The sequence below is a fragment of the Zea mays genome, chromosome 5, assembly GCF_902167145.1.
Source record: "Zea mays cultivar B73 chromosome 5, Zm-B73-REFERENCE-NAM-5.0, whole genome shotgun sequence".
NCBI classification, from domain to species: domain Eukaryota; kingdom Viridiplantae; phylum Streptophyta; class Magnoliopsida; order Poales; family Poaceae; genus Zea; species Zea mays.
Window position 1 is genome coordinate 190629633 of NC_050100.1, and position 10527 is coordinate 190640159.

The window sequence follows — 10527 nt, forward strand, 5'->3', positions numbered from 1 at the left end:
GATGAGTATTGTGCATGGTATTATTAAGGTTAGGGGGTTAAAGATCTGTTTTAAAGGACATTCTCTAATGTAGAACACCTAATCAAACAATAAGCAATTATGTAGACTTATTCCTGGTTTTTTATGACAGAAAGGTATTGGAAAGATGAAAGCCACTTGTAATGGAAATAGTATAAAAAATTTTCTTTTTCAAGGTGGGGTGTAGCGCGCCACCAGAAAATAAAAATCGTATAAAAATTGGAAAAAGTCTACATAGCCCTCAACCTTTAGAGTGTAGTCTACTTCACTATTCACATTTAAAACTGGTTGTTTAACCCCGTGAACTTTATATTACCAGACAAATAACCCTAGGGTAGTTTTTGTTGGTGGTTTTGATAACATGACATTGATTTAAGTGTCACCGGTTTTATCTATTTCAGTTATGTTATGTAGCAGTATGCAAAGTTTATATAATTTTGCACACAAATTGATAAATAAGATATTACATGTGCCCTATTCTTTTGGAATTTTAGAAGTACCGGTTTAACATTAAAAATAAAAATAAAACTACATGAATATAATTTAATATTTTTGTTCCTGATTCATTTATTATCTTCTGAAACTAAAATTTTTACTAGAGATAATTAACACTATTACTAAACTACTGCATTTTTGTTGATTTTATTAAACAATTTAAGTAACCTTTCTTCTAATTAATAACTAAAGTAATTTTACATTTGCTGTTTTAGAAACACTTAGCAAACATTAAACACAACCCTTCTCTTAGCTAAAATAAATTATACCGATATTTCTATAATATTTTGAGGACTTCAAATCTATGTTGATCAAGTAGATTGCATGTCGTCTCTGCGCAAAGAAAAGCGAAACGTGGGAGGATACGCTCGCTTATTCTGCTCTGAAGTAACTTCTCATCGACTCGCCTCAAAATTGCCCTCGCAATATGTTTGTATATCTCCTATTCCTCCAGCGGTCCAGCTCCATTAAACAAAATTATGTTTTGCTCCAACTGAAAATTTTGGAGTTACTAGGAATCGATCACTCAATATGAGTGGAGCTGGAGCATTACTTTATGTGCCCAAACAGAGGGGATCAGAAGTTACAGCATATCTGAAGAGCACCGTGCCTGTTGTTTGCTTGTCCATATGAAACTAGTGCTTTGGTGCCTTTAACTGTAATCACAAGATCCCCGTTTCAGTTAGTTGCAGATGGCCTTTTTAGTGGTCACTTTCTGTCCCATAGCTGAAGATCTATTGGCGCCGCGCCAGTTTCCACATCTATCGTAGCACCCGTTTTTACCTAGTCTCGACGAATACCTTAACGTTTGTGACCAGAAGCTGTGAGAGATCACCATGGCATCCGGTGCTTCACGAAATGTCAGGTGAGCGTCTTCCCGCGGGAACACCTCTTCTCTTATCTTCTATCTAGCTTACATGTTGCAACTCAGGATAACTTCCACTACAGTTTATATGGCCACTTTCAGATAACTGAAAAAGCCACGTTATTGACCAAAGGATTCATCAGGATCAATAATAATGTTTATAACGAAAGCGGCTTCTCCGCGAAATTTCAGGTTCCAGAACGAGATCGAGGTCCAGAGCTTCAGAACAAGCCCTCTGCAGAGCCTCAGCAGAAAGCACGGCAAGGCTCACGATCCCAGGAAATGCCGGCTGGGTTTCCGCGGCGGCTGCCTGGAGAAGGCGTGCCGGAACCGGAAGCCGATGCTGAAGGACAGGGTGCTCTCGCGCGCCTTCTCGGAGGAGCTGGAGTCCCTGATGCACGCCGCCGGCGGCAGCCACCTCTTCTTCGACCCGCGCGGGCAGCTGATCCACCTGTGGAACAAGATCTTCCTGTCCGCCTGCCTGCTGTCGCTGTTCGTGGACCCGCTGTTCCTGTACCTGACGGGCACGCAGCGGAACACGTGCGTCGAGTTCAAGGACTCGCTGGCGCTCACGCTGTCCATGGTCCGCTCGCTGCTGGACCTCTTCTACGCCGCGCACATCCTGTTCCGCTTCCGCACCGCCTTCATCGCGCCGTCGTCGCGCGTGTTCGGGCGGGGCGAGCTCGTCATCCAGCCCTACGAGATCGCCAGGAGGTACCTTGGCCGGACGTTCTGGTTCGATCTCGTCACGGCGCTGCCCTTGCCGCAGGTCAGCTCCCGCACGCAGCCATTGATGACGTGTGTCAGTTGCGAGACTGAACAGTGAGGCTTTTGGTTTGTCATGCATGCAGTTCGTGATCTGGATCGTTATACCAAGGCTGAATGAGTACTCCCGGACGGCGAACACGAAGAACATCCTCCGGTTCAGCATCATCTTCCAGTACCTCCCGCGGTTGTTCCAGATATTCCCGCTCTCGGGGCGGATCGTCATGGCGACGGGGGTCATGACGGAGACGGCGTGGGCCGGCGCCGCGTACAACCTGATCCTCTACATGCTCGCAAGCCACGTGCTTACTTCGACCGTATATCTTTTTGCGTTGATAGATAGATGCTGATTTTTTCTTTTCCTTTTTCTTCTTTGGACGAGCACAGGTGCTGGGAGCGCTGTGGTATCTCTTCTCCGTGCAGAGGCAGGAGGCATGCTGGAGGGAGGCGTGTCTGCTCGTGAGCCCGACGTCCCAGACCATGTTCTTCGACTGCAAGGCGTTGAGCAGCAACAGGACGATCTGGTATGAGCTGAGCAACATCACAACAAGCCGGTGCACGCCTGGCAACGGCTTCTACCCGTTCGGTATCTACGAGGAGGCGCTGTACGCCAAGCTCACGTCGTCGTCTTTCACCCAGAAGTACTTCTACTGCTTCTGGTGGGGACTCAAGAACCTCAGGTATGCATGAGCGCAGGAACTGGTGCGTATTTGGTAATAGTTACATGTCTCGGTGCAAACTTTGAAGCTCAGGCCAATTTAGTACTTGTGTTTTCAATAAATAAATGGAACAGCTCCTTAGGACAGAATCTGTCGACGAGCTTGTTCATCGGTGAAATAACCTTCGCGATCGTCGTCGGCGTTCTTGGGTTAGTGCTGTTTGGCCTGCTCATCGGCAACATGCAAGTAAGCCAGCAACAACAGAGGCTAAAATCCTACTGTCTGTTATAGGATCTCTGTGATCTAACATGACCCTGCCCTGTGTCCATGCACACAGTCTTACCTCCAAGCAACGATGGTGCGGCTGGAGGAGTGGCGGACGAAGCGGACGGACATGGAGCGGTGGATGCACCACCGGCAGATCCCCCAGCCGCTGAAGCAGTGCGTCCGGAGGTACCACCAGTACCAGTGGGTGGCCACGCGCGGCGTCGACGAGGAGGCCTTGCTGCAGGACCTCCCCATGGACATCCGCCGCGACATCAAGCGCCACCTCTGCCTCGACCTCGTCCGGAGGGTGCCCCTGTTCGACGAGATGGACGAGCGGATGCTGGACGCCATCTGCGAGCGGCTGAGGCCGGCGCTGTACACGCGCGGCACGCGGCTGATGCGGGAGCTGGACCCCGTCGACTCCATGCTCTTCATCATCCGGGGCTACCTCGACTCGTACACGACGCAGGGCGGCCGCTCCGGCTTCTTCAACTCGTGCCGCATCGGCGCCGGCGAGTTCTGCGGGGAGGAGCTCCTGACGTGGGCGCTCGACCCGCGCCCCGCGGCGAAGCTGCCGCTGTCCACCCGGACCGTGCGCGCCGTGTCCGAGGTCGAGGCGTTCGCGCTCGTGGCCGACGACCTCCGCTTCGTGGCGTCGCAGTTCCGCCGCCTGCACAGCGCGCGCATCCGCCACAGGTTCCGCTTCTACTCACACCAGTGGCGCACGTGGGCCGCGTGCTTCATCCAGGCCGCCTGGCGGCGATACAAGCGGCGCCGCGCGTCCATGGAGCTCAGGGTGCGCGAGGTGCGGGCCGGAGGGAGCTTGCTGCGGTCCCGCCGCCACAGCATCGAGGGCAAGGCGTCGATTAGGAAACCCATGGAACCGGACTTCACGGTGGAAGAAGAGGACTGATCAACGAATGATTACCTAGCTAGCAGCTTTTTTTTTCCTTTCCCAAACTATACAGATGCATATATGCTTGTATAAACGAAACACTGCATATATATAATACATTGGACAGATTATGACCTCTATGTGTCATCACTTTTGATTCCTCATCTCTTAACATGTAGTCCCTCCGTCCTAAAATAAAATTTATGTTGTACATTTAGTGGATTTATACAATAATCAATGTATGTGTTTTGCACATGTGTCTAGAATAGATTCATTATCATATATTTAGATACAGGTATAAAAAACCAGGTTGTAAAGTGATTACTAATTTAAAACTGAGGGACTATAACATATTAACATGGCAACCTTTGAGAGACGGGAAAAAATACACGATACTCACTTTAGATCCTTCTCGTTTGTCTTCCTTGCTAGTGGGGAAGGAAAAAAAAAAGCAGCCACATCACATGATGAAAGATCAGGAGAGATGCTCAATGAAATTGTGTTCCCGGCATGATCGATCAGATCTTGCTGATCTTGACCGCAACCTCTCCAACAAATCCTGGCTCAGTCAAACAATGAAAAAGTCCATCACATTTCCTCCTATAATTGCCTCCCCTGAACACGTGTCCTCTGCTTAAAAAAAACTAGTCATGTAAAACAGTCAAGTCATCCTCCATTCCTTTGGACATCTCCAGAAGCCGGTGGCAGCTAGTAAAATATGATGTGTTGTTCTAGCGCATGTGATTGTTGCAGATATCAGGTGAGAGTGAGACGGTGGGGGAGGTGAAAGCAGTGGCTGATATGCACCAGTGGAAGGCTGATATGGCGCCCAGGCAGTCTGATGCTTTTATAGCATCATTACCTGCTGAGTACGCGTGTCACCTGAGCAAAAGAAAGTGCTGAATCGGTAGTTGCGACTTGCGACTGGTAAATTTGGTTGTCACTTTCTTCAGCTTTTGCAATGATCGGCTGGTAGTGGAAGTGTGGGATAAGTTCAAAACGCATGCTTTGTCTCTGACGAGGCTACATGCTCCAAAAATTGGGACTTTGTTTCCCTGCACAAGCACAATGACCAAGTGAGAATCGAAATTGGGCCATGGTATTCTGAAACGAGGTTCCAAGACCAAGTCGATTCAGAATTAGGAATCTGTGATCTAGAAAACATAAATTAGATTCAACATTTAGGATCAAGTGAACCATACAAAATTTGCTCATGTTTAGTATTTACCACTCTACTGAAGGAGATCCTCGATTGACGACCCACTGCTGTCTTTTATCAACAAAGCAGTGGAAAAAGGGTTTATCAAACCAACTGCTCGCAATATCATCATCTTGGCTCCAAATCCTAAGGAACCGATCCAGAAGTTAGACGTGGGTCGACACAGGTCCATGGCCGCCTGGGCCACGGCCCGGGGCGCAGGTCCAAAATTTTTTAGAACCTCTTCAGCTCATGCAGGCCAGTTAGAAGTTTAGCTTCTTCACACCCTCATCAGCCATGGTCGTGTCCGCCAGAAGCCCACACGGTATTCGATATAATTGTTGATCCTAGTCTTAGAAAACCAATTGATGAAATTACACAACATGGATGGGAAGATATCTTTGAGGGTACAAAATCATTTTGTATTCAATATAATATTATTGTGCCAAACATGTTGATACAACCACTGCTATAGGTCGCTCAAGAGGTCGTGGAGATCAGTTGATAACTTACCATCATCACTTGAAATATGAAATATTTAATGTGGTGCTTGACCAACTTATTGTGGAGTTGAACAACCGTTTTGGTGAAAGATCTACCCAATTATTGAGATGCATTGCCTGCCTTGATCCAAGAAATTCTTTTGCCAATTTTGATGGAGATAAGTTAATTGAGGTTGCTAAATTGTATGGTGCGGACTTCTCTATATATGGTTGCATAGTTTTGAAAGACCAACTTGAGATATTCATTATTGATATGAGAGCTGATCTAGATTTTCTAAGTTGCAATGATCTAGGTGGTCTTGCCGTGAGAATGGTTCAGAGTGACAGGCATGTTGTTTTTCCATTGTTATATCGTCTCATTGAATTAGCTTTGATTTTACCAGTGGCAACAATATCTGTGGAGAGAGCTTTCTCAGCTATGAATATCATTAGAACTGAGTTGCGGAATAAGACAGGAGACGAATGACTTAACCATCGTATGGTGTGTTATATTGAAAGGGAAATATTTACAAGCATTGAGGATGCAAAGATATTGGATTATTCAAGGCATGAGAACCCGCAGAGTGAATCTACCTTGTACTAGTGGTATGTACCAATTACTAGTATTATTAAATTTATTCAATATTACCTTATACCTTTCAAGTCGCGTTTTTAATATGATTTCCTTCAAGGTTCTGGAGTAAGAAGCACTGATGTTGATGTTGACATGATACATTTGGAAGGAGCTATATCATAACTTCTATATCATCTTTAACATATATGACAACGTTTTCGTCGTACAATTTTTCTTTATATGCTACTATTAGAGTTTATGGTCGCTTCGGCCTGGGCCTTGGCCAATTTCTGGGTCCGCCACTAGTCCCATGCCTTCTTGTTTTTCCTATGGCTGAGTGATTCTTAGGGAGAATCCGCTTGGACAAACTCTACCAAGCGACCCCTTAAACTATCTTAAGTTTGATCAACTTTAGAGGAAACAGTAAATATATTTTATAATGCAAATAAGTATATTACATGAAAATATATTTTATAATGCATCTAGGGGCACTATAAAACAGTAAATATATCGAGCTGGTAGACCTTCACTTGCTTCTGGCCACGCACTCATTACGGACCCGCCATGGCACCGACGACGACATCTCCAAAGCCGCCTTCAGAAAACTCCGCGCCCAAGGGTTGTCTGGTTCCGGAAGCTTCTAGAAGCCGCCTCGGAGGAGTGTGGTGGCAAGGTGCGAGAGACCGAGTGATGGTGATGGTGCGTTACGAACAGTTTTGGTGCTTTCTCTAGCAAGGACCAACGATTTGGAATTTGGAGAACCCTATGCTGGCCTCCCGGACACTGCTGCCCGCGTCTTTGATGCTGGCCTCCTCGACGCATTCGCCATGGCCGGCCACGCGGAAGACGCCGAGGTGCGGTTGCAGGAGATGGTGGTGACGTGCCGTGACGAGAGCGTCGACAGCTACACGCTCACGGATGCTGTTGTGTACGTTTAAATTATAGGGATGTAATTATTAGTGATCTGTTATGTGCAGATAAGATTTTGGGGAAAAGATTTTTTAGTGAAGTCCCCAATACATAGTTTTTGGGAATAATTTTTTGGAGAACTCTTGGAGTTGCTCTCATGGAGAATCCGCTTGGACAAACTCTACCAAGCGACCCCTTAAACTATCTTATGTTTGATCAACTTTAGAGGAAAAACAGTAAATATATTTTATAATGCAAATAAGTATATTACATGAAAATATATTTTATAATGCATGTAGGGGCACTAATTTGGTGTCATAAATAATGGTACTCCCTTATATAAATTAGGTCAAAGTTAAAATAGTTTGGCATAAGAAAACTCTAAAAGTTGATTTAATTTAGGACATATGTAGTATTTTGGCAAGATCCGTGTCCTGCAGAACATGAACATGAAATGCGGTCACAACATTCAGGAGCATACATCCAAACACAAATTTGTTATGTACTAGCTATGCTTCTAAGCAAAGCTTAAGGTGTCTGCTTTGCCTTCTCCATCAACCAGTGTCCAGTTTAATTAGCCTTAAAGCATAAAGCACTGTACTAACAGCATAAAAAACTTAGCAATCATGCAGGATGCATCTTTAACGAGACCAACATGAAGTGCTATATCATGATCCCAAATATGTTCTTGGTTCAGTGTCACTGTCTTCATTGATAACGCAAGAACTGGTAGTACAAATTCAGGTGTAGTTGTGGTGCTAAAGAATCGCTGCGTTCAAGCAATGCATTTCAAACAAGCCCTTACAATGGAATATTGCGGTGAAAGATCTCGATTTGATGACTGGAATTGTTCGCTCGCTAGGGTTGAAACAAGGGACTGAATTGAAGAATTGCGCTGTCCAAACCACCGACGCAGCTTGCCCGTTTGCCACAGGAAGCGATGGAATCCAAAGCAGAGCGCCAGAGCCTTCAAGAATCTGTAAAGCATTACGGCCCATAGGCCTGGTTCCCCGCCGGGAGTGTGGGCTCCCAAGCAGGCTCAATGGACCAAGGTCGTCGTGGACTACTTCGTTGGCCCTTCTTTCGCATGATCTCGCATGTGCAGGAGAATCCACAAATGGCGTTATGTTCCCTCGATTCTTATTCTGACGGACCGCAGATACCTGCGGAAGCGCAGATGGGAGCTGAAACTCTCTTTCTTCTTCTTTTCTGAATCCAAGGAGAACTGAAACTCTGAAACCACCGGGCGTCCACATCGAGTGTCTGCGGGAACTTCTGCATCTGCACCAGTCCTCTGTGAAACAGTTTTTTTCACACAACACGTGTGCCACCGACAAAAGGTGGTGGTGCAGTGCAGGTTGGAGCACACGAATCTACCAGTCCTCGCCATTCTTCACCTAACCCTAGACAGGAGTATTAACAAACACCGTCATCCTAACTCACCCACTACTTTTCCCTCGCCGAGATTAGGATGCAGCTGTTCCACGCGAGTTCTTCGTCAAACAGAATATCATGGGAGCGGTAACGCGCCATACTGAACTCGTGATTTGAAACCTTGATTTGATCCAGCACCCGGCCCGGCTACGATCCAAGCACGCACCCTCTCCTCTCTCTCTCTTTTTTCCCTGCATCGATCTGGGGCCAGAGATTCAGAGGCACGGCTGTCTGAACTGACTGGTGTGAGGTCTCACCCGACGGCCACACACACCAGGCCAGAATAATGGAGCTGGTCAGACTGCCTGCCCTGGCGCCGCTCCGCTCCATCCACAGGCCGCGCCAAGGTTGCCTTTGCTTGCATTCACGGGAAGGCCGATCGACGCTCGCTTTACTTACTGCTGCAACCACCTGGCTCCCTCCCTCCCTCCAAGCTTGCGCCCTAAGTGACAAGGGGGGGATTGGGAAGGTGTGTGTTGTTTTCCTTGCCAATTATTGGATGGGTGAATGCTAGTAGCCTTGATGTGATGCTCCTGCTCCTGCTCCTGCTCCCGCTCCCCGTTCGGCTTAATTCTATTCGATTAGTGCCCTCGTTAGGTCGGAGAATCTGCTTTGGAGGTGCTGGGTATCTGTATTTTAGTCGGTGCAGGGGGTCTATGCATGGACCCATGCTTTCAGCGGTGCCTCATGGTCATCAGCTCTCGCAGTCCAAAAAGAAAAAACTGAGGTAACAAATAGGAGTATATTGTATGTCCAAAGTAAATAAGAAAAAAGAGAAATGGCCTGTAATTTTCATCGCATGTAGCACCTACACCCTACTGCCCCGGAAGGTAGCGTATGAGAGGATACCCCAATTCAGAAAAGTCGGGCCTTTTTTCTGTTACTATCTATAGCCAACTGATCACCACCATAAAGGTTTAACTGGTCACCTTTTTTAAGGACAAGTTTTGTATCCATTTATCGCTCGCGCGCGGGTGTATGATTAAGGGTGCACTTGAAAAATACCTTGATTAAACTCTTGATGAAAAGACCTTGATTAGTGTGTGTACCGCAAAGTTCTGCTGCGGCGTCAGTGAAGATCGAACGTCGTCTTCACGAGGACTTTTTTATTAAAGCTGGAATATTGTAGGGCGATTGGTGGCGACACCGAACGCTGCTTGCTTGCTTGCTTAGTCGTAGCAGCAACACATTGATTAGTACCACTGGTCGTCGTACGCAAATTAGTTGCAAAGTGCTGACACCGGACAATAATGGACCTCGGCCAACATCTTTCTCGCTCGGTCCTAGTCTTCTTTTCTTTTTTTCCTTTTTTTTTCCAGGACGAAACTAAAATGTGCGAGGGGAAAGTTGCAGTGAAAGATCGATCGGTCCCTTTGGACGCTGGCAGAATGGTCCAGCCGAGTCGTCGGTAGCGGCCTGCCGCAACGCCGTCCGACCCAACCGTCGCCGGCCGGCTGATGCGTGGGTCCGCGCCTGGCAGCAGCGGCGGCGGGATGCTGAGGAGCCACTCACGTCATCGGTATCCACGTTTTGGCACTGTAGGTATGAAATACTCCCTCCCACAATATAAGCCATAATCACTTTTCGCACTTATCCTACAATATAATACGTGCTCTCTTTATATAAATGTACATCGATACAGTGATAATAGAGAGAATTAAATGTATTTCTTGGTCTTTAAATTAGAGGTTATGTTTTATATAATAGGACAGAATGATTATGCTCTAAACTTTACGCGACTGTATGCATCGTTATTAATTAATTCTTAGATTAGATGTGCGTAATAATTTAGCACTGAAATTACTAGTAGATTGTGCTACAGCAACAGGCCTCGAATTGTGATGTGGACTCGGGCAACAAACATCAGTCTCGAGAAAATTTACCTGGTTCGGTGACCGTCTCTTTCCTTGTCGGTGATGCGGACTCGATGAGTCGACCACGTCCGGGACCGGAAGGGAGCTGCTGC

The 10527-nt window shown here is 46.7% G+C and overlaps 1 protein-coding gene across 3 annotated transcripts; it reads left to right on the forward strand.

Annotated features, from left to right (window-relative positions):
- Positions 1-947: 947 nt before the first annotated feature.
- On the forward strand, positions 948-4600 carry LOC103627435 (protein CNGC15b). 3 transcript variants are annotated; one of them, XM_008647732.4, is made up of 6 exons: positions 948-1378; positions 1549-2147; positions 2230-2445; positions 2531-2823; positions 2937-3048; positions 3140-4600. In XM_008647732.4, the coding sequence occupies exons 1-6, from the start codon at positions 1372-1374 to the stop codon at positions 3980-3982; spliced, it is 2070 nt and encodes a 689-aa protein (XP_008645954.1). In that variant the 5' UTR covers positions 948-1371; the 3' UTR covers positions 3983-4600. The 3 variants fall into 3 exon arrangements, with proteins under 3 accessions (XP_008645954.1, XP_008645953.1, XP_020394200.1); XM_008647731.4 differs by having other exon boundaries at positions 949-1378; positions 1571-2147; XM_020538611.2 differs by lacking the exon at positions 948-1378 and having other exon boundaries at positions 1386-2147.
- Positions 4601-10527: the final 5927 nt, after the last annotated feature.

Coding starts and splice junctions, on each gene's coding strand:
- LOC103627435 (XM_020538611.2), top strand. CDS start 1,533: ATGTTTATAACGAAAGCGGCTTCTCCGCGAAATTTCAGGTTCCAGAAC. Junction 2,148..2,229: donor CGGCGCTGCCCTTGCCGCAG/GTCAGCTCCCGC, acceptor TCATGCATGCAG/TTCGTGATCTGGATCGTTAT. Junction 2,824..2,936: donor TGGGGACTCAAGAACCTCAG/GTATGCATGAGC, acceptor TAAATGGAACAG/CTCCTTAGGACAGAATCTGT.